Raw genomic sequence first — 18,287 nt, forward strand, 5'->3', positions numbered from 1 at the left:
CGTTCACAGGCTGGATAAGTCTTTGTGAAGAGTGTAACTTGAAACCTTCTGACTGCGCATGTTCAGGAAGTTTGTCAGACTTGCTGGAAGAACTGAACTGAAAGGACGTGTTTTTCTCTAGTGCTGTAATGTCAGAAATAAACATCATGTAAATAGATTTCTGACTTATTTTTCTTTCCCCTGCGGAAGCAGGAGGGAGGGGTTGTGCATTTTACCCACGCTTGGGAAAATGTCGCCTATCAAGATCTCCCTGGTCGGTCTGGATATCAGCCAAAGGAGGTTACCGGTAAGCAAGCTCCGAGGACAGTAAGAGGGGCCAGCCTCTGTGGAGGGGGCTTGCAAACCAACAATCGGTTGCATGGCAACATGGGCAAATGGCTTTAGATACCTATTAGGTCCATAAATTACCATACAGCACATATTCAACACACACAAAAACAGCTACAATTTGTTGTTGGCAAAGTACAGCTGGACATATAAAGGGCCCCATTACCTTCAGTAGCTTAGGGCCTCGTCAAACCTAAATCCGGCCCTGGTTGCCCTAATGTCTACAATTGTGTGGGTCACAGCTACTAGGAGCAGGGGAAATAAAGGAAAATCGCACAACACTGGGATTTTCTATCTATGAGCATAAGGAGCTTATTTAGCTTTCTTTGGGTCCTAACACCATGAAGCTATAACTAGAACAAGCAGTGGCAGCTCCAATTTACCTTTCGACTTGCGCCTGCATTTATGAGGCTTTTTGCCAGATGGGAATAGAGCTACATTTCCAAAGATGCAGAAGAATGGAAATAGAAGCTTTAGGATGACATACCATATGGAAAATTAGGAAAAAAGAATGGGACAGCAGTAAAGCCACCAACGTTTGAGCCAGAATCTAAATAACTAGACAACCCAAGAAAGGCTCTGGGTCTCAGTTCCTTTGCAATGCTTTGAACTGCATTTAATATGTTAGTGATGGAGAAGGAGCCTGTTCCTCACCCACAAGAGCTAAACATGTATGTGTGCATGTCTCACTCTGCATATAGTTATCTCTCACTTGGACTACTGCAATGCGCTCTATGTGGGGCTACCTTTGAAGGTGACTCGGAAACTACAACTAATCCAAAATGCGGCAGCTAGACTGGTGACTGGGAGTGGCCGCCGAGACCATATAACACTGGTCCTGAACGTTTCCAAGCACAAATCAAAGTGTTGGTCCTGACCTTTAAAGCACTAAATGGCCACGGCTCAGTATACCTGATGGAGAGTCTCCACCCCCATCGTTTTGCCCGGACACTGAGGTCCAGCGCCAAGGGCCTTCTGATGGTTCCTTCACTGCAAGAAGCCAAGTTACAGGGAACCAGGCAGAGGGCCTTCTTGGTAGTGGCACCTGTCCTGTGGAACGCCTTCCCACCAGATGTCAAAGAGAAAACAACCACCAGACTTTTAGAAGACATCTGAAGGCAGTCCTGTTTAGGGAAGCTTTTAATGTTTAATAGGTGTAATGGTTGTAAGGGGTTACTTGTGCGTACGTTGCCTGCTAGTTGTGTCCGATTGCCTGGTTCACCATGCCTTGGCTGACAGCCCACACTCCGTGGCCGGTCAGTCACTTGCAGAATCTGTCAGTGGGCGTTTCTTGAACCTTTTCCAGCATAAGAGCTGTTTGACCCCAAGTCTCCTCCTATTTTCCCTGCGCGGAACTCGTCTGCGCAAGTAAGGGGAAGGCAGGAGTGTGCCAGCGCTCTCTCCACTAGTCTCTGATGCAGGGTCTTGGAGACCAGTCTCCAATTCCTCCATCTCCCTCCCTTCTCTACTGGTGTTGCACTTAATTCCTTCCCCCCTGCTGGTCCCCTCTCCGGCATTGCTCTGGAGCCCTGCCTCCGCCTCTCGCTCTGATGTCAGTTCCCTGACAATAGGTTATTGTATTTTAATATTCTGTTGGAAGCTGCCCAGAGTGGCTGGGGAAACCCAGCCAGATGGGCAGGGTATAAATAATAAATTATTATATTATTATTATTATAGAGACACAGAATCAATAAAACTATTGAGCATGCCTAAAAGTAGATCCAAGAAGACTTTGTTGTTCACTAGCAGTGAAATGTAACACAGCATTTATTCATCTCTAAAGGGCCTCCACGATGGATATAAATAGCTGCAATCAAGAAAGGCAATAGGATATGCTTCTAAAAATGTATGTATATGCATTTCACTCAGATAATATTATGAGTATTTGGGATTCTCCTACAACAAGGATGGGGAGCCTGGTTGCACTTCCAATGTTGCTGGACTGCTGGAAAGCACCAAAGGATGCTTTATGCAACCCCCTCCCTTAAAAAAGCAGCTATGATAAGCAGTGGTCAATGACTACAGGTGAAGAGGATGCGTGAGCCATCAGGGGCTTACCTGTCACAAGTGGTACATATGGTACAGACAGTCTCTCCACGCAGTAGCCACTGCCACCCAGCGATTCTGCCATTTGGTTGGTCAAGAAGAACAAGCTTGTTTCGTCCTTCTCCAGGGACTTGGGCAGGCTTCAAAACACAATTTGCAATTGTGGATTTAAAACCATTAGATAAAAGAAGCATGAGAAAAAAAGAGAGGCATGGTTCAGAACGTAGGTTAGAGAGAATTACCCAAAGGTGCATATTGCACCCTAGATCTGATTCTTAAATAGTATTTAGTACCAACAAGACCAGGGATGTGCCTTCCAGGCCTTTCTACCTAGCCACACCCCTTCTCCACAGGCCACACCCCTCACTGGCCCTGCTCCACACCTGGAGTGTTTGTACAGTGGTACCTCAGGTTACATACACTTCAGGTTACAGACTCTGTTAACCCAGAAATATTGCTTCAGATTAAGAACATTGCTTCAGGATGAGAACAGAAATTGTGCTCCGATGGCACGGCAGCAGCAGGAGGCCCCATTAGCTAAAGTGGTGCTTCAGGTTAAGAACAGTTTCAGGTTAAGTACGGACCTCCGGAACGAATTAAGTACTTAACCCGAGGTACCACTGTACCTGGCTAGAATGTGTCTTTGAACTCTGATAATGCCTCTTGCTTGTCTGAATGGAGGATACAGAAGAAGAAGAGTTTGGATTTGATATCCCGCTTTATCACTATCCTAAGGAGTCTCAAAGCAGCCAACAATCTCCTTTCCCTTCCTCCCCCACAACAAACATTCTGTGAGGTGAGTGGGGCTGAGAGACTTCAGAGAAGTGTGACTAGCCCAAGGTCACCCAGCAGCTGCATGTGGAGGAGCAGGGAATCGAACCCGGTTCCCCAGATTATGAGTCCACTGCTCTTAGCCACTACACCACACTGGCTCTCTACAGAGCAGAGCAGGGTGCATGTGTGTGTCAAAACTAAACTATTGCACAAAGGTAAGATTTGCATTGATTGCTTTGCACACTTTTGCTTCTGGTTCTGCCCGACACTGGAATCTGTCTCCAATAGATTGCTCAGAAGGGACTGAGAAAGCTCCCCCACTCTTGCATTAAAACCTGGGGAACACAGGAGCCTGAAGAACAAGATTATGTACTCGATGGCTCAGTTGGTAGAGCATGAGTCTCTTAATCTCCGGGTCATGAGTTCAAGCCTCATATTGCGCAAAAGATTAATGTATTGCACGAGGCTGGACTAGACAGCCCTCACGGTCTTTTCCAACTCTACAATTCTATTATTCTATTTTGTCCACCCAGCCCAGTACTGTCTACTCTGAGTTTCAGAGGCTCTCCAGGGTCTTGGACAGAAGATCTGTCCTCACTGCCTATGGCGTTTGCCTCCTAGGTGAGTCATAACGAAAGGGTTAAAATGAGTGTGATGTGATTGGCCAGTGGGAATACAAGGGAGGAGTAAAAGTTAGAGTGGGAGGTTTTGAAAGTCAGTTGTGGTTTGGGAATTGGAGAAGGAAGAGGGAGGTTTAGGCAGTGGGTTGGTTGAGTTGTATTGTGAGAGAGTGAGAGGAATTGTTAGGTGGAGTCAGATAGATAGTTGGGGATAATCAGTTTGAAGTTGTTAGGAACTAAGATCAAGAAACTGTCAAGAAAAACTAACTGAAACCATAAGCTTGCTCCTGCATTTAAAAATAAACTTGATTATTTGTTTATGTTAACAACTGTCTGGACTCAGTGTGTCCCGTGAGAAACGGGGTGGTGGCAGTGAAGAACACAATCACAGTGGTGGCACAGGGTCAGTAGACCGGGGACCCTGTGTGATCACCACACTGCCCTTTAACTAGACATGCCAGCAACAGAGATGGTCTTTCACAGTCCTTAAGTTAAAAACATTACTGGTACTCATGTTTTACGAGTTGTTTAAAATTTCACATACTTGCACTTCTCTCTGAAAATTGTTTCAGGTAAAAAATAGGGTGCTTCTACATGTCTGGTTTCAATGACCTGCAACACGAGCAGAAAAACAAGACAGCGTTTGACGATTTTCTCACTTTGCATTCGATGTTAAAATGTACAGTGGTGCCTCGCAAGACGAAATTAATTCGTTCCGCAAGTCTTTTCGTCTTGCGAGTTTTTCGTCTTGCGAAGCACGGTTTCCCATAGGAATGCATTAAAAATCAATTAATGCGTTCCTATGGAAACCGAACCGCCTTCAGACCAGGTCTGGGGACAGTCTGTCCCCCGACCTCTTCTGAAGGCTGGCGGGGGCGAAAGTCTTTGCTTCCCCCCCGCCTGCCTTCCCGGGACAGTCCCGGGGGCTTTTAAAATGCTGGCGGGCGGCAGCGAAGCCTTCGCTGCCGCCCGCCAGCATTTTAAGATCGCCCAGGGACAGCGAAGGACTTTTCTGCTGTCCCTGGGCGATCTTAAAATGCTAGCGGGCAGCAGCGAACGCTTCGCTGCCGCCCGCCAGCATTTTAAAAGCCCCAGTCCTGGACCTCTTCCGAAGGCAGGCGGGGGGCAAAAGTCTTTGCTCCCCCCTGCCTGCCTTTCCGGGAGAGCGGGAAGGCAGCGCTGCCTTTTCCGCTCTCCCGGAAAGGCAGGCAGGGGGGAGCAAAGACTTGCAGGGGGGAGCAAAGACTTTTGCCCCCCGCCCGCCTTTGGAAGAGGTCCAGGACCTCTTCCCAAGGCGGGCGGGGGGCAAAAGTCTTTGCTCCCCCCGCCTGCCTTCAAAAGCCGTCTGGGATAGCGGGAAGCGCTTCCCTGCTATCCCGGACCGCTTTTAAAATGCTGGTGGTGGGGAGCAAAGCCTTTCGCCCCCGCCGGCCTTCCTGGACCTCTTCTGAAGTCCGGAGGGGGGGGGGGAAAGGCTTTGCTCCCCACCGCCAGCATTTAAAAAAAGGTCCCCGAGATTTCCCTATGGGCTTTTGTCTTGCGATGCAAGCCCATAGGGAAAATCGTCTAGCGAAGCGTCGCAAAAACCGAAAAACCCTTTCGTCTTGCGGGTTTTTCGTCTTGCGAGGCATTCGTCTTGCGGGGCACCACTGTATATGTTTGCAAATAAATAAATATGCATTGCAAGGATGGACAATGTGTTTGAAGGATGAGCCTGTTTCCTTTAAGCCCCAGCCCATGCCTGCTGTCACTCACAGCGGTCTGTCTCTGCAGTCCATACATACTGCCACAAGTAACCCCCAACCCAAATTTGCTTTGGGCTCTTGATTTAGCCAAATCAGAAGGGCTTTTCTGCTACTGTATCAATGCAAGGCACACTCGTGAAAATCAGACACGATACAGCACCTTAGTAACATGTTGGCAAAAAGCAGGAACAGCGATCATCTGGCTTAGGAAGTTGAGGTATGCGGCTACCACTGCCATCACACTACAGCGATGGAACATGGGCAAGTTGTCTTCGTTAAGGATTGCAATGTCCTACAATGAAAGAAAGGGAGAAGGGGGACCTCATTTAAGACTGGTATTGGTCATATATTTTTTCATATGGGTGAAAAGACTAAGAGCCAGGAAGGTAAAACAGTTTTTCCCCCTGTCCCAGGTCACTGTTAAGTCTTTTGAGTAGAGAAGTCAGTTCAAGTTTTATTTATTTAGCATGACAAACTAGTCTTAATAGCTTGTGCAGTGCACAACACATCTTAAAACAGTTTTTCAGGACATGGGTAGTTATGATCTGACAGTGTGTTGGAGCAAGGGTTCCCAAACTGCGGTCCATGGACCGTCAATCATTCAGGAGCTTTGTTCAGGTGGTTGGGGAAAGGGGGGGTAGTTGGTGAAAAACACCAGCAATAGAATACAACATTAGAAAGAAAAGAAGCAATAAAAATGTTATGTACTAAGCTTGGATCCTAGAACAATAGGCAGGTAGGATCCTAGAATGCAACAACTGGGATGGACAGGTATCAGAAAAGCCCACTGCCCACCCATCCCATGAACACTGGGAACACTGTACTGCCCCCTTCTCATTTCTGAGGCTGCTCTACACATTAAATAAGCTTTATTTTGAAACCACAGCATGTACAAAAAGAAGGTGAGATTCTCAAGGTGGAAAATGATGCAGCAGGTAGATTCAAAGCGTACAAAATAAGCGCACCGTTCTTGATCAGAAATACGGATTCCAATCTTTTGACATGATATCAACAAAGCCGCCCAGATGCACTTCGAAAGCCCTACCTGCAAGGCGATAGCCACTCTGATGAGGTCAATGACCACTTCTTCGTTGGCTAGTTCAATTGTCATGAGAGCCAGCGTTGTGTAGAGAAGCTCAAAGTTCTTCTGGACATTGTCCTCTTCCTTACATCCTAAGTAGACATGCCTATACAGCTGCTGCCCATGCTAGAGAGAGCAGAGAGGAATCTTGATTAAGGTTTTCGTTGGAAGATTTAGGATAAAAGAAATGACTTCTTTACACACAAACTATGGAACTTGCTCCATCACAGGAGGCTGTGATGGCCACCAAGTTGGATGGCTTTGAAAGGGAATTGACAAATTCATGGAGGAGGTGGCCATCAATGGCTGGTAGCCATGACGGCTATCTTCTGCCTCGACAGTTCTAGCCAGCAATGCTTTCAAATACCATGCTTATGTTCAAATGCTTATGTTCTGCTTGTTGGTTTCCCACAGGCATCTGGCCAGCCACTGTAAGAACAGCATGCTGGACTAGATGGGCCATTGACCCGATCTTGCAGGCTCTCCTTATGTTCGCATGTTTATGTCAGGTTTTTTGGAGCCATTGAGGAGCCACTAGGTAATACTTGGTGCACATTCACAATACAGGTATTGGCTTCTACCAAAGCCAGAGCAGCCTCTTCAATCAAGTGGCCCTCCAGATATTTTGGAACGCGACTCCCATCAGTCCCAGCCAGCAGAGCCAAATGTCAAGGTTGATGGGAGTTGTAGGTGATGATAATAATATTGTTATATTTATTTCTAGGTTGCCTTTTCCCCAGACTGGGACTCAAGGCAGCTTCTCATGGTAGACCACCAAGAGAAGAAGAAGAAGAAGAGTTTGGATTTGATATCCCGCCTTTCACTCCCTTTAAGGAGTCTCAAAGCGGCTAACATTCTCCTTTCCCTTCCTCCCCCACAACAAACACTCTGTGAGGTGAGTGGGGCTGAGAGACTTCAGAGAAGTGTGACTGGCCCAAGGTCACCCAGCAGCTGCATGTGGAGGAGCGGAGACGCGAACCCGGTTCCCCAGATTACAAGACTACCGCTCTTAACCACTACACCACACTGGCTCTCAGAGAACAGGATGCTAACCAGCTGAGCCTTTGGTCTGACCCAGCAGGGCTCATCTTATCTTCATCTAGCCCATAACTGTCAATTCTGCCTGGCAGAAGCACAGCTCTGTTACTAGACTTTGCATTCAGAGGATATGCAAAAAATAAATTCTGGGCCCTTCTACACTCAAATCACAGGTTCTACCCAGAGAGCAGTGAGTCCCTATATCCCTTACCTAACAGTATGCAACATCTCTTTCTTCTAACAATTGGTTTGATCTTTAATGATATTATTACCTTTTTGATGAAATTCGCATCTTGCCTTGAAATTTTGTCCCGTTTTATCTTTAGATCCGAAACATCAGGTATTATTCTGCGCAGACACAAAACAGTATGTTACTTTGTCAAAACAGCATTAATAATTATAATTTGCAAGCAAATTACTTCTCAGCGATGGGGACACTCGGAATCATGCTGTGAAAAGTATTTAATTTATCCAGGCATTTTCGAAGTCATCTCCATTTTAATTAACCCACATTTTGCAATAACAATAGATTTCCTATTCAAAAAAAAGGGGGGGAAGTAATTATGACTCAGTACAGGAATAGTCCATTTTATGTTTTGTATAAAACAAAAATATAATTACAAGCTTAATTAAACCAGGAGCAATTTGGAAGAGCTATTTAACATTCAGGGCAGGACACCTGGATAACAAAATCATCAATTGCTGCATGAAAAACATTCAACTGTTACATTCCTGCACTTTTCCTCTCTTCGCTGACAAAATGGAACATGGAAAACAGAAGAAAAATGGCATCTATTGATCACAGTTGGAAAACATAATTTGCTACTGTAGTTTTCTCTTATTTGCTATATATTTTGAAACCTTGTTCACTTACAAAGCTGGACACCTCTTAAGATATTGAGCATAGCTGTCAACGTTTCCCTCTTTTTAAGGGAAATTCCCTTATTCCGAATAGGATTCCTCGCAAGAAAATGGAAAAGTTGACAGCTATGATATTGAGACCAAATTTTGCATGACGGTTCCTGAGATCAAGGAGCAGGTTTTCATCGATGACTGGATACAACCAGATACCATTTTCAATCAAGATGGCGGACCAAACCCTTCAAAACTGCACTGATTTCCTTGGTTTCTTAAAGTACCCAAACAATTCTAGGTTTGAGGCTGGTCGTTCATTATTAATTGCCTGCCTTTAGGAGGTTAGATGTGGAAACCAGAGCTCTGAACAAAAGTACAAATAGCCTGGGCTACCACATCTATTGCTAGAGGAATTAATCCAAAGAACCACCATGAGCAGAAACAAAATTGTAACACGAACGTTTGCACTAGAATTCCTGCAGGGTTCTAGAGCAGTTCTTGGGCTTCTGCTTGCATAAGAGGAGACACAAGTACAGTGGTGCCTCGCAAGACGAAATTAATTCGTTCCGCAAGTCTTTTCGTCTTGCGAGTTTTTTGTCTTGCGAAGCACGGTTTCCTATAGGAATGCATTGAAAATCAATCAATGCGTTCCTATGGAAACCGCCTTCAGACCAGGTCCGGAGACAGTCTGTCCCCCGACCTCTTCTGAAGGCCGGTGGGGGGCGAAAGTCTTTGCTTCCACCCTGCCTGCCTTCCCGGGACAGCGGAGACTTCTCCGCTGTCCCGGGCGATCTTAAAATGCTGGCGGGCGGCAGCGGAGGACTGTCCCAGGGCGATTTTAAAGCCCCCGGGAAGGCAGGCGGGGGGGAGCTTTAAAAGACTTTCGCCCCCCGCCGGCCTTCAGAAGAGGTCCTGGACTTCAGAAGAGGTCCTGCCTTCTGTTTTGGGGTGGATCACCCACCTCACAATCTGACATGGTCAATGTTTGGTCTCTCTCCACCTTTTACTCCTTTCCTTGGAAGACGACAACAAGAGGAACAAAAGTGAAGAAGGATGGGGGGCAGATTTATAGCAGGATGGATGGACTTTGATCCACACTAAAGGTAAAGGTACCCCAGACCATTAGTTCCAGTTGTGACCGACTCTAGGGTTGCGGTGCTCATCTTGCTTTATTGGCTGAGGGAACCGGCGTACAGCTTTCAGGTCATGTGGCCAGCATGACTAAGCCGCTTCTGGTGAACCAGAGCAGCACACGGAAACACCGTTTACCTTCCAACTGGAGTGATACCTACTTATTTATCTACTTGCACTTTGATGTGCTTTTGAATTGCTAGGTTGGCAGGAGCAGGGACCGAGCAATGGGAGCTCACCCCGCCGCAGGGATTTCAACCGCTGACCTTCTGATTGGCAAGTCCTAGGCTCTGTGGTTTAACCTACAGCACCACCTGCGTCCCCTGATCCACACTACTGTGCTCTAAAGCCCTGCCTATCTCTGGGTAGGGATGGATGCATCTGCCAATCTCTGTTTCTTATTTTCCCAAACCTTAAGTCCCTTTAAATATTCCACACAAAAATTCAGGTACAGTTACCCAGGAATTTTGCCCAGTATAATATAGTAGTTTTGTATGTAATTTAAATTAGCATGTGCACACATCTTGGTTGGGGAGTTGCACCACAATTGTTTGGAGAAGTGGAGATTTCGAATGACAGTTGTGTTTTGCTTCACTTCCTGACCTGAGAACTGCAAATTAAATAGGTTTGCATCAAAACGCAGACCAAACAAACTTCTTCCCCACTGCTTTATAAGAGTGCACAAACTGCAGAAGGAACATAGTTAATGGGAGTTTTGGCAGAGATGGATTAATCTCTTTGTGCATGCCACCAATTTTAGCATCTACATCCGAGATTCCCATGGTACACTGGCATGAGCTACTGTTGCATAGGGACTCAACTGAGACCCTGTCAGACTCGAGCATTTACCGTATCCCTCTGAGCTTCACTCGGTTGTCGTGCCGATCAATAACGTTGTGCAGTATTTCCAGGACCAGCTGTCTGAGTTCAGAGTCATCCATGAGTGAAGGAGAGAGCAAAGGATCCAGAAAAGGAGCAGGCAGGGCAGCAGAAATGGTCTTGGCACTGTATCCTGTTGTGACCTGGTGAGAATCAAAGAAAAGATAAAGAGAAGTCACCAAAGAAATGATTCAGCCAAATCACACAGCCAAAAGCTGGGTACAAAAGCTGTGCCCATTTAACTGAACAAATTGTGCAGGCTGGAGCTGTGTCCATTCAGCTGCGCAAACTGCACAAGGCAAAGCTGAGCCCATTCAACAGCAAAAAAGGAAACCCACCAAAAATCAATGTAGTTCTTTTGTTTTAAGTACCGTATTTTTCGCCCTATAGGACGCACCGGCCCATAAGGCGCACCTAGATTTTTTGGGTGGAAATAAAGGGGAAAAAATTATTTTCCCCCCAGGCGCGGGGCTGGGGCGGGGGAGGCCCGAGCTTCCCCCGACCCCTGCCCCCAAACAGGCAGGTCCGAGAGGTCCACGAAGCTGGACGCGCTGAGCTCAGTGCGCGCAGGCTTCGGCATGCAGGCAACTTAGCGCGCGCAGGCTTCGGCATGCAGGCAACTTAGCGTGCGCACCGACCCCTCTCGCTCTCCAGGCTTCAGCGAAAGCCTGCATTCACCCCATAGGACGCACACACATTTCCCCTTCATTTTTGGAGGGGAAAAAGTGCGTCCTATAGGGCAAAAAATACGGTAGGTTTTTATCATGCTTTTCCTTCAAGGGGCTCAGGGCTGTACACATGATTCTCTCTCAGTTCATTTTATTCTCACAGGGTTTTTTTGTGAGGTAGACTAGGCTGAGCGATGGTGACGATCTAAAGTCACCCACAGTGAGCTTCCTGTCGAAGCAGTCATGTTGGCTGCCCCTGCAATGACTCCTTTGTAAGAGCATAAACCAATGGTTGGCCGAAGGGTTTACAAGGAGTAAACACTGATGTAATCTCTAGTTTGAACAGCAGTGGAAACCAAAAAAGAAAGAACCAATTTACAACAACCTCCCTGCCTACTCAATTCTCAGCATTTCTCACAGATAACCAGACAAGTATTTGCAAATGTAGACTAGTCCTATGGAAAACACCACTCTCCTTTACTTTTGCTTCGAGTTTAAAGAAGTGGCTATTCTGCCTGCTTAGCCATGCTGTAAAATGGATCTTTTAAAATAAGGATATGAAAGCGATCGTGTGAATTTCCCCCATTACTTACCATCAGTAACGATCTCAGCAACATAATTTGAATTCGCCTGGTTCCCAAATCCCTAAAGGAAATGGAGGGGAAAACCAAAGTTAATTTGAATCAACACTTTTCCCTCTCTTAAAAAGATAAACAATAACAACTTCCATAGTTGGTGGCGGTGGGATGCATAACATGATAAAATGTCGAGATAAAATGGCAAGCTGGAATAGTAAACCTCAGAACAGAAGCAAAAGCTGGAAGAATCCATGTGGCCCAAGCAACAAAATGCTGTAAATTGTTGGATTTTAGTTAAAATCCACACTGACTAGCAGAAGTGATGCCTAGGTCATTCATATTCAAACGAGAACTCTGAAGGCCGAAGTGATGAGCATAACTGCCTTCCAAGCAGTTGACCTGAGTTCGTTTCCCAGCCAACGCACCAAACAGTGATTTGCGAGCTGAGCAGCCAGCAGTGGAACAGCCTCAGTGTAAAGAGATGGAAAGGCAGTGTTCTGTGTTTCCACATTTCCCTCTCCAGAAAGTGGCGGTATGGCAGGGAATCTAGCAATTCTAAAGTAAGTCAGGAAAAGCTGTGGAAAGGTTGAGAGAAGCAGAGAGTCTTGGACTCTTGCTGGATTCTAAGCATGCCTTGACCACAGCAGTGGTGAGTGTGTGTACTGTCGTATCTCTGGTTATGAACTTAATTCGTTCCGGTGGTCTGCTCTTAACCTGAAACCATTCTTAACCTGAGGTACCACTTTAGCTAATGGGGCCTCCTGCTGCTGCTGTGCCGCTGGCACGCGATTTCTGTTCTCATCCTGAGGTAAAGTTCTTAACCCTCGTACCTACGGGACCGCCTCTCCTGGTATGCCCCACAGAGAAACCTACGGTCTGCAAATAATAACATCCTCAAGGTCCCAGGCCTCAGAGAGGTTAGGCTGGCCTCAACTAGAGCCAGGGCCTTCTCGGCTGCGGCTCCAATCTGGTGGAACACTCTGTCACAAGAGACTAGGGCCCTGCGGGACATGACATCTTTCCGCAGGGCCTGCAAGACAGAGTTGTTCCACCAGGCCTTTGGTCAGGGCACAGCCTGACTTCCTCCTCTGGCAACCTGCACAGAATTTTGCTTAATCGGTTGCCATCAATTTGATTTTAATTAATTTTTATAATGAAATATTTTTAGAATGTGTGATTATTTGACTGTTTGATTATTTGATTGTTGTTAGCCGCCCTGAGCCCGGCTTCGGCTGGGGAGGGCGAGATATAAATAAATTTATTATTATTATTATTATTATTATTATTATTATTATTATTAACCTGAGGTACTACTTCTGGGTTAGTGGAGTTTGTAACCCGAGGTGTTTGCAACCCGAGGTACCACTGTATGCTACCAATATGCTTTTATGCCTGTCAAGTAAACCTCTACACTTGACTGGATCTTTATGGTGTCCATGAGTGTTTATTGCTTACTGTGTGTACCTTCAACAAGATGCTTCCAAGGAAGGAGCTGTGTTGAGGTGCAACTCTGCAGAGTATGGACGCTGGCCCACACACACAGCGATGGTGATGCACGACCCAATCCTTCTTAATCATCCATTGGAGGTTGATGGATTGATGCAACAATTCATTCATTTGATGTCTTTATATCCCGCCTATCTCCCAAGTTGGAATTCATCTTAGATACACCTCGTGTTCCCAAGTGGAAAAAGAGAGCAGTACAGCGGTACCTCAGGTTAAGTACTTAATTCGTTCCAGAGGTCCGTTCTTAACCTGAAACTGTTCTTAACCTGAAGCACCACTTTAGCTAATGGGGCCTCCTGCTGCTGCTGTGCCGCCACAGCACGATTTCAGTTCTCATCCTGAAGCAAAGTTCTTAACCCGAGGTACTATTACTGGGTTAGCGGAGTCTGTAACCTGAAGCGTATGTGACCTGAAGCGTATGTAACCCGAGGTACCACTGTATAGGGAATTGGAAATGTAGATTGATTATTTGTTAAATTGTAGGATTTATTGGGCACATGGTGGTTAATTAGTTAATTACTGGGACCAACAAATGTTGGCAGCGCCCATTGATTTTGGAAGGAAGAGACACCTGTCAGACTTTTCTGGCTTTGAAGAGACCTTCTGCTGCTGACCTCCTTCCTTAAAGGTTAAAGTAGAAGACAACAGAGGGACTTGGACCCTCTGAATGCTCAAAATATCCCTATGTCCTTTGAAACTGTTGATGCTCTATTTAGGTCCCATCCCAAAGAACGGTATTATTTTGGGGGATGGGGAGCGGGCATCACGTTAGTTCAAAGTGGGTGACACCCTGAAGCAAGAGGACAACCCTAATGATTCTGATGATGAACTCTCAGACCTGAGATCTATCAGCAAAATCAGAATGGTACTGCAGAATCAGAAGTAGTGAACAGCGGAGCAAGATTTGCTTCAGACCACTTATCGCTTCTCTCTGCAGCATGAAACTATGTGGTAGAGAGTTGGGGAGAACAACTGCTATCTGGACAGTCCTCAGTTGCACACTAGTATGTTGTTGTTGTTGTTTAGTCATTTAGTCGTATCCGACTCTTCGTGACCCCATGGACCAGAGCACGCCAGGCACCTCTGTCCTCCACTGCCTCCCGCAGTTTGGTCAAACTCATGCTGGTAGCTTCGAGAACACTGTCCAACCATCTCGTCCTCTGCCATCCCCTTCTCCTTGTGCCAACATCAGGGTCTTTTCCAGGGAGTCTTCTCTTCTCATGAGGTGGCCAAAGTATTGGAGCCTCAGCTTCATGATCTGTCCTTCCAGTGAGCACTCAGGGCTGATTTCCTTAAGAATGGATAGGTTTGATCTTCTTGCAGTTCATGGGATTCTCAAGAGTCTCCTCCAGCACCATAATTCAAAAGCATCAATTCTTCGATGATCAGCCTTCTTTATGGTCCAGCTCTCACTTCCATGGCCTTAACTATACGGACGTTTGTTGGCAAGGTGATGTCTCTGCTTTTTAAGATGCTGCACAATAGTATATTATGCATCATTTGCTAGCCTCATTCAAAGAAAAAAAATTACCAAGAGGGCTAAGAGAGGTCTGCTCCTTTGTATGCAGCACAGAAAACAACCAGACCGATAAAGAGTTATAGAGGCTGATATGCCTAATTAAAACTGAAAAATAAAAAGCCATGGGAGTCTGGTGGTTTCTTTAGAAAAGCAATGAATAAAATATAACTATGTATTGATAATTTGAATTTACGGAGGAATAAAATCCCCATCACAACAGGAATCATCCCGAGTGCCTTAAGTTCGCTGCTTCATGACTCCCCGTCTGAAAATCGATGAGCAGAGAACGAAGCCGAATGATTCTGAATTATTCATTTCCATCAGAAGCCCTTTTATCAGCACCATTCTCCTCTAGAAAGCATTTCTCAGAAGCCTACAGAATCAATCGAGGCCAAAATAGGCAGCCTTCTACCACACTGGTCAGAACTTTTAGTTTTATAGAAAGCCGAAGGTGTTTTCAGTTAACCACATTCTATATGGCTGGATGGGTCCCTCATGAATTATTGGAGAGGGAAATTAATTTGTTAGGTGATCGGAAGGCTCAACATAGCAATGCAGGACTGGAAAGGGCCCAGTGAGCCAATAAATTCAAGTGTAAAACAAGAAAAAACGATTTCCCCCTAATCTTGCTGTAAAACAAAACAAAGTATTCTTGTTCAATAATAAAAAACATCTCTCAAAACACACTTGCAAACTTATCTTAAACAGCTGATGGCAAACACCAATGAGACTGGTGAGATGCAAAAGGCGGATGTTGGAAATAATGGCTTTTTTATTAGAATCTTGCAAAGAAATCTACACAAGCTACTAGGTCTTGAATAGTCTTAGTAGCCTGCAACTCCATATTTACCTACCTATGTCGGCTAGTTGTGGCATAAAAGGGGAAAAATAAAACAACCAAGAAAGAGATTCTCACCAGCCGTGGGTGACTAGATAAGGTTTACAACCTGTAAGAGTGTGCAAGAGGAGAAACTAGATAGAGAAATGTTTTGTTCCTTCTCTCCTTATACCAGAACTCAGAAACATCCAATGAAGTTAAATGTTGGAAGGTTCAGGACCGAGAAAAGGAAGTATTTCTTCAAATGACGCACAGTTGAACTGTGGAATTCAATCTCACAGGAAGTAGTGATGACCAGCAATTTGGATGGCTTCAAAAGAGGATTAGAGAAATTTGTGGAAGATAAGGCTACACTAACCATGTAGTAGAAGAAATGGAGGGAGTGAGAGATTTTACTTTCTTGGGCTCCATGATCACTGCAGATGGTGACAGCAGCCACGAAATTAAGAGACGCCTGCTTCTTGGGAGGAAAGCAATGACAAACCTAGACAGCATCTTAAAAAGTAAAGACATCACCTTGCCAACAAATGTCCGTATAGTTAAAGCTATGGTTTTCCCAGTAGTGATGTATGGAAGTGAGAGCTGGACCATAAAGAAGGCAGATCACCGAAGAATGGATGCTTTTGAATTATGGTGCTGGAGGAGACTCTTGAGAGTCCCATGGACTGCAAGAAGATCAAACCTATCCATTCTTAAAGAAATCAGCCCTCAGTGCTCACTGGAAGGACAAATCCTGAAGCTGAGGCTCCAATACTTTGGCTACCTCATGAGAAGAGAAGACTCCCTGGAAAAGACCCTGATGTTGGGAAAGATGGAGGGCACAAGGAGAAGGGGATGACAGAGGATGAGATGGTTGGATAGTGTCTTCGAAGCTACAAACATGAGTCTGACCAAACTGCGGGAGGCAGTGGAAGACGGAAGTGCCTGGCGTTCTCTGGTCCATGGGGTCACAAAGAGTCGGACACGACTAAACGACTAAACAACAACAACAACAACCATGTTGGCTAAGTTCTACCTATACAGATGGAGGCAGTATGCCTCTCCATACCAGTTCCTGGGAACTGCAGGTGGGGAGGGGGCTCTTGTGCTCTGCTTCTGTTTGCAGGCTTCCCACAGGGATCTAGTTGGCCACTGTAAGAACAGGATCCTGGGCTACATGAGCCCTTTTCCAGCAGGGCTTATGTTCTTACACACTTTTGCTTTGGTGCAGGTAAAGGGAAAGGGACCCCTGACCATTAGGTCCAGTTGCGGACGAATCTGGGGTTGCGGCGCTCATCTCGCTTTACTGGCCAAGGGAGCCGGCGTACAGCTTCCGGGTCATGTGGCCAGCATGACAAAGCCGCTTCTGGCGAACCAGAGCAGTGCATGGAAACGCCGTTTACCTTCCCGCCAGAGCGGTACCTATTTATCTACTTGCACTTTGACATGCTTTTGAACTGCTAGGTTGGCAGAAGCAGGGACCAAACAACGGGAGCTCACCCCGTCGCGGGGATTTGAATCGCTGACCTTCTGATTGGCAAGCCCTAGGCTCTGTGGTTTAACCCACAGCGCCACCCATATTTCACCATATATAATGCAATTCTATTTCTCTCCAGTTGTTATTCGTTTCACAGCCAAAATTGGAAACTGCCTATGGCTACACACTTTTCTCTATGGAAATCAGATTAAAAAGAATAGGGCTATTTTAAGAGTTGGGTTGTGTTCATGCAAAGTCTCTCCACACCATTTTGAGTGATTCCTCCTTGACCTATGCCAACCTGGTTTGTCTGTGTGTGTTCCTGATTCTCCAGAGAATTTCTTTGGCGGGGGAAGCAAGAAGCTGCAAAGGGGAAGGACAAATAGGAAAAGCCCCTTCTCTATATGCTTCCATCTGCACATAGTATTCAGGATCCAAGCCTGTATGTAAAGCATGCCATCCTTTATTTCTGCCTCTTTTAGGATAAACAAATTTCCCACTGGGAGCCCCAAATATGTAGCAATTTGAACAAACCCAAACTGGCTTGTGTCCAGTGTGTGCGAAGTTGATCCCAGAACAGGAACTTTCCCCATAATGAACAACATAATCTCGGAACGATGGTAGTCTGGCAGGTTGCTTCCAAAGAAACCTAGGTGTAAAAAGATTTATTTATTTTTAAATTCCAGAAAGAAATATTAACAAACAACAATGGATTTTCTTCTGCCCCGAATGAAAAACCAGCAATTGGTAATTGTTCTGTTTCCCCAGGCTGGATTTTATTATGCATATGATTTTACTACTCTTTTTTTGCTATTTTCCTTGGTTTGCATATAAAAAAAAATCCCTCTCCTGTTATGATTTGTTAGATTTTAAGAAGAAAAAGAAACCCAAAATATTCCAGATAACATGCATTAGGACAGATGTGGCCAATGTGGTGCTCTCCAAATGGACTACAACTCCCATCATTCCCAACCATCAGCCTTACTGACTGGGGCTGATGGGAGTTTTAGTCAAACAGCATCCGAAGGGGTTACTGTATGTGGATTACTCCTACATCAGGACTAGAGACTGTGAAATTTTGAAAAGTCCTTATTTTATTTTATTATTTGCCATTGTTATGTCGCTGGATGAGCATTTTTGGCGTTTTCTGGTTTTCCTAGTTTTTAGTATGTTGTATTTCAGCTTAAGTTGCCTTGAGACTTCTTCTCTTTTTTTGCATAAAGTTG

At 45.5% G+C, this 18,287-nt stretch overlaps 1 protein-coding gene across 4 annotated transcripts in view; it reads right to left on the reverse strand.

Annotated features, from left to right (window-relative positions):
• EFR3A (EFR3 homolog A) overlaps window positions 1-18,287 on the reverse strand; it is an 83,046-nt gene that overhangs the window by 9,380 nt on the left and 55,379 nt on the right. For all 4 annotated transcript variants that reach the window (XM_081918750.1, XM_081918749.1, XM_081918747.1 and 1 more), the window contains exons 12-19: window positions 17,596-17,710; window positions 11,758-11,809; window positions 10,467-10,639; window positions 7,904-7,979; window positions 6,558-6,719; window positions 5,673-5,804; window positions 4,312-4,379; window positions 2,386-2,513 (exon numbers count right to left, since the gene is read on the reverse strand). In XM_081918750.1, coding sequence (XP_081774876.1) covers window positions 2,386-2,513; window positions 4,312-4,379; window positions 5,673-5,804; window positions 6,558-6,719; window positions 7,904-7,979; window positions 10,467-10,639; window positions 11,758-11,809; window positions 17,596-17,710 — 906 coding nt within the window. The remainder of the gene's footprint in view (window positions 1-2,385; window positions 2,514-4,311; window positions 4,380-5,672; window positions 5,805-6,557; window positions 6,720-7,903; window positions 7,980-10,466; window positions 10,640-11,757; window positions 11,810-17,595; window positions 17,711-18,287) is intronic.

Source organism: Podarcis melisellensis (genome assembly GCF_964234715.1).
Source record: "Podarcis melisellensis genome assembly, chromosome: 7".
Taxonomy (NCBI): Eukaryota; Metazoa; Chordata; class Lepidosauria; order Squamata; family Lacertidae; genus Podarcis; species Podarcis melisellensis.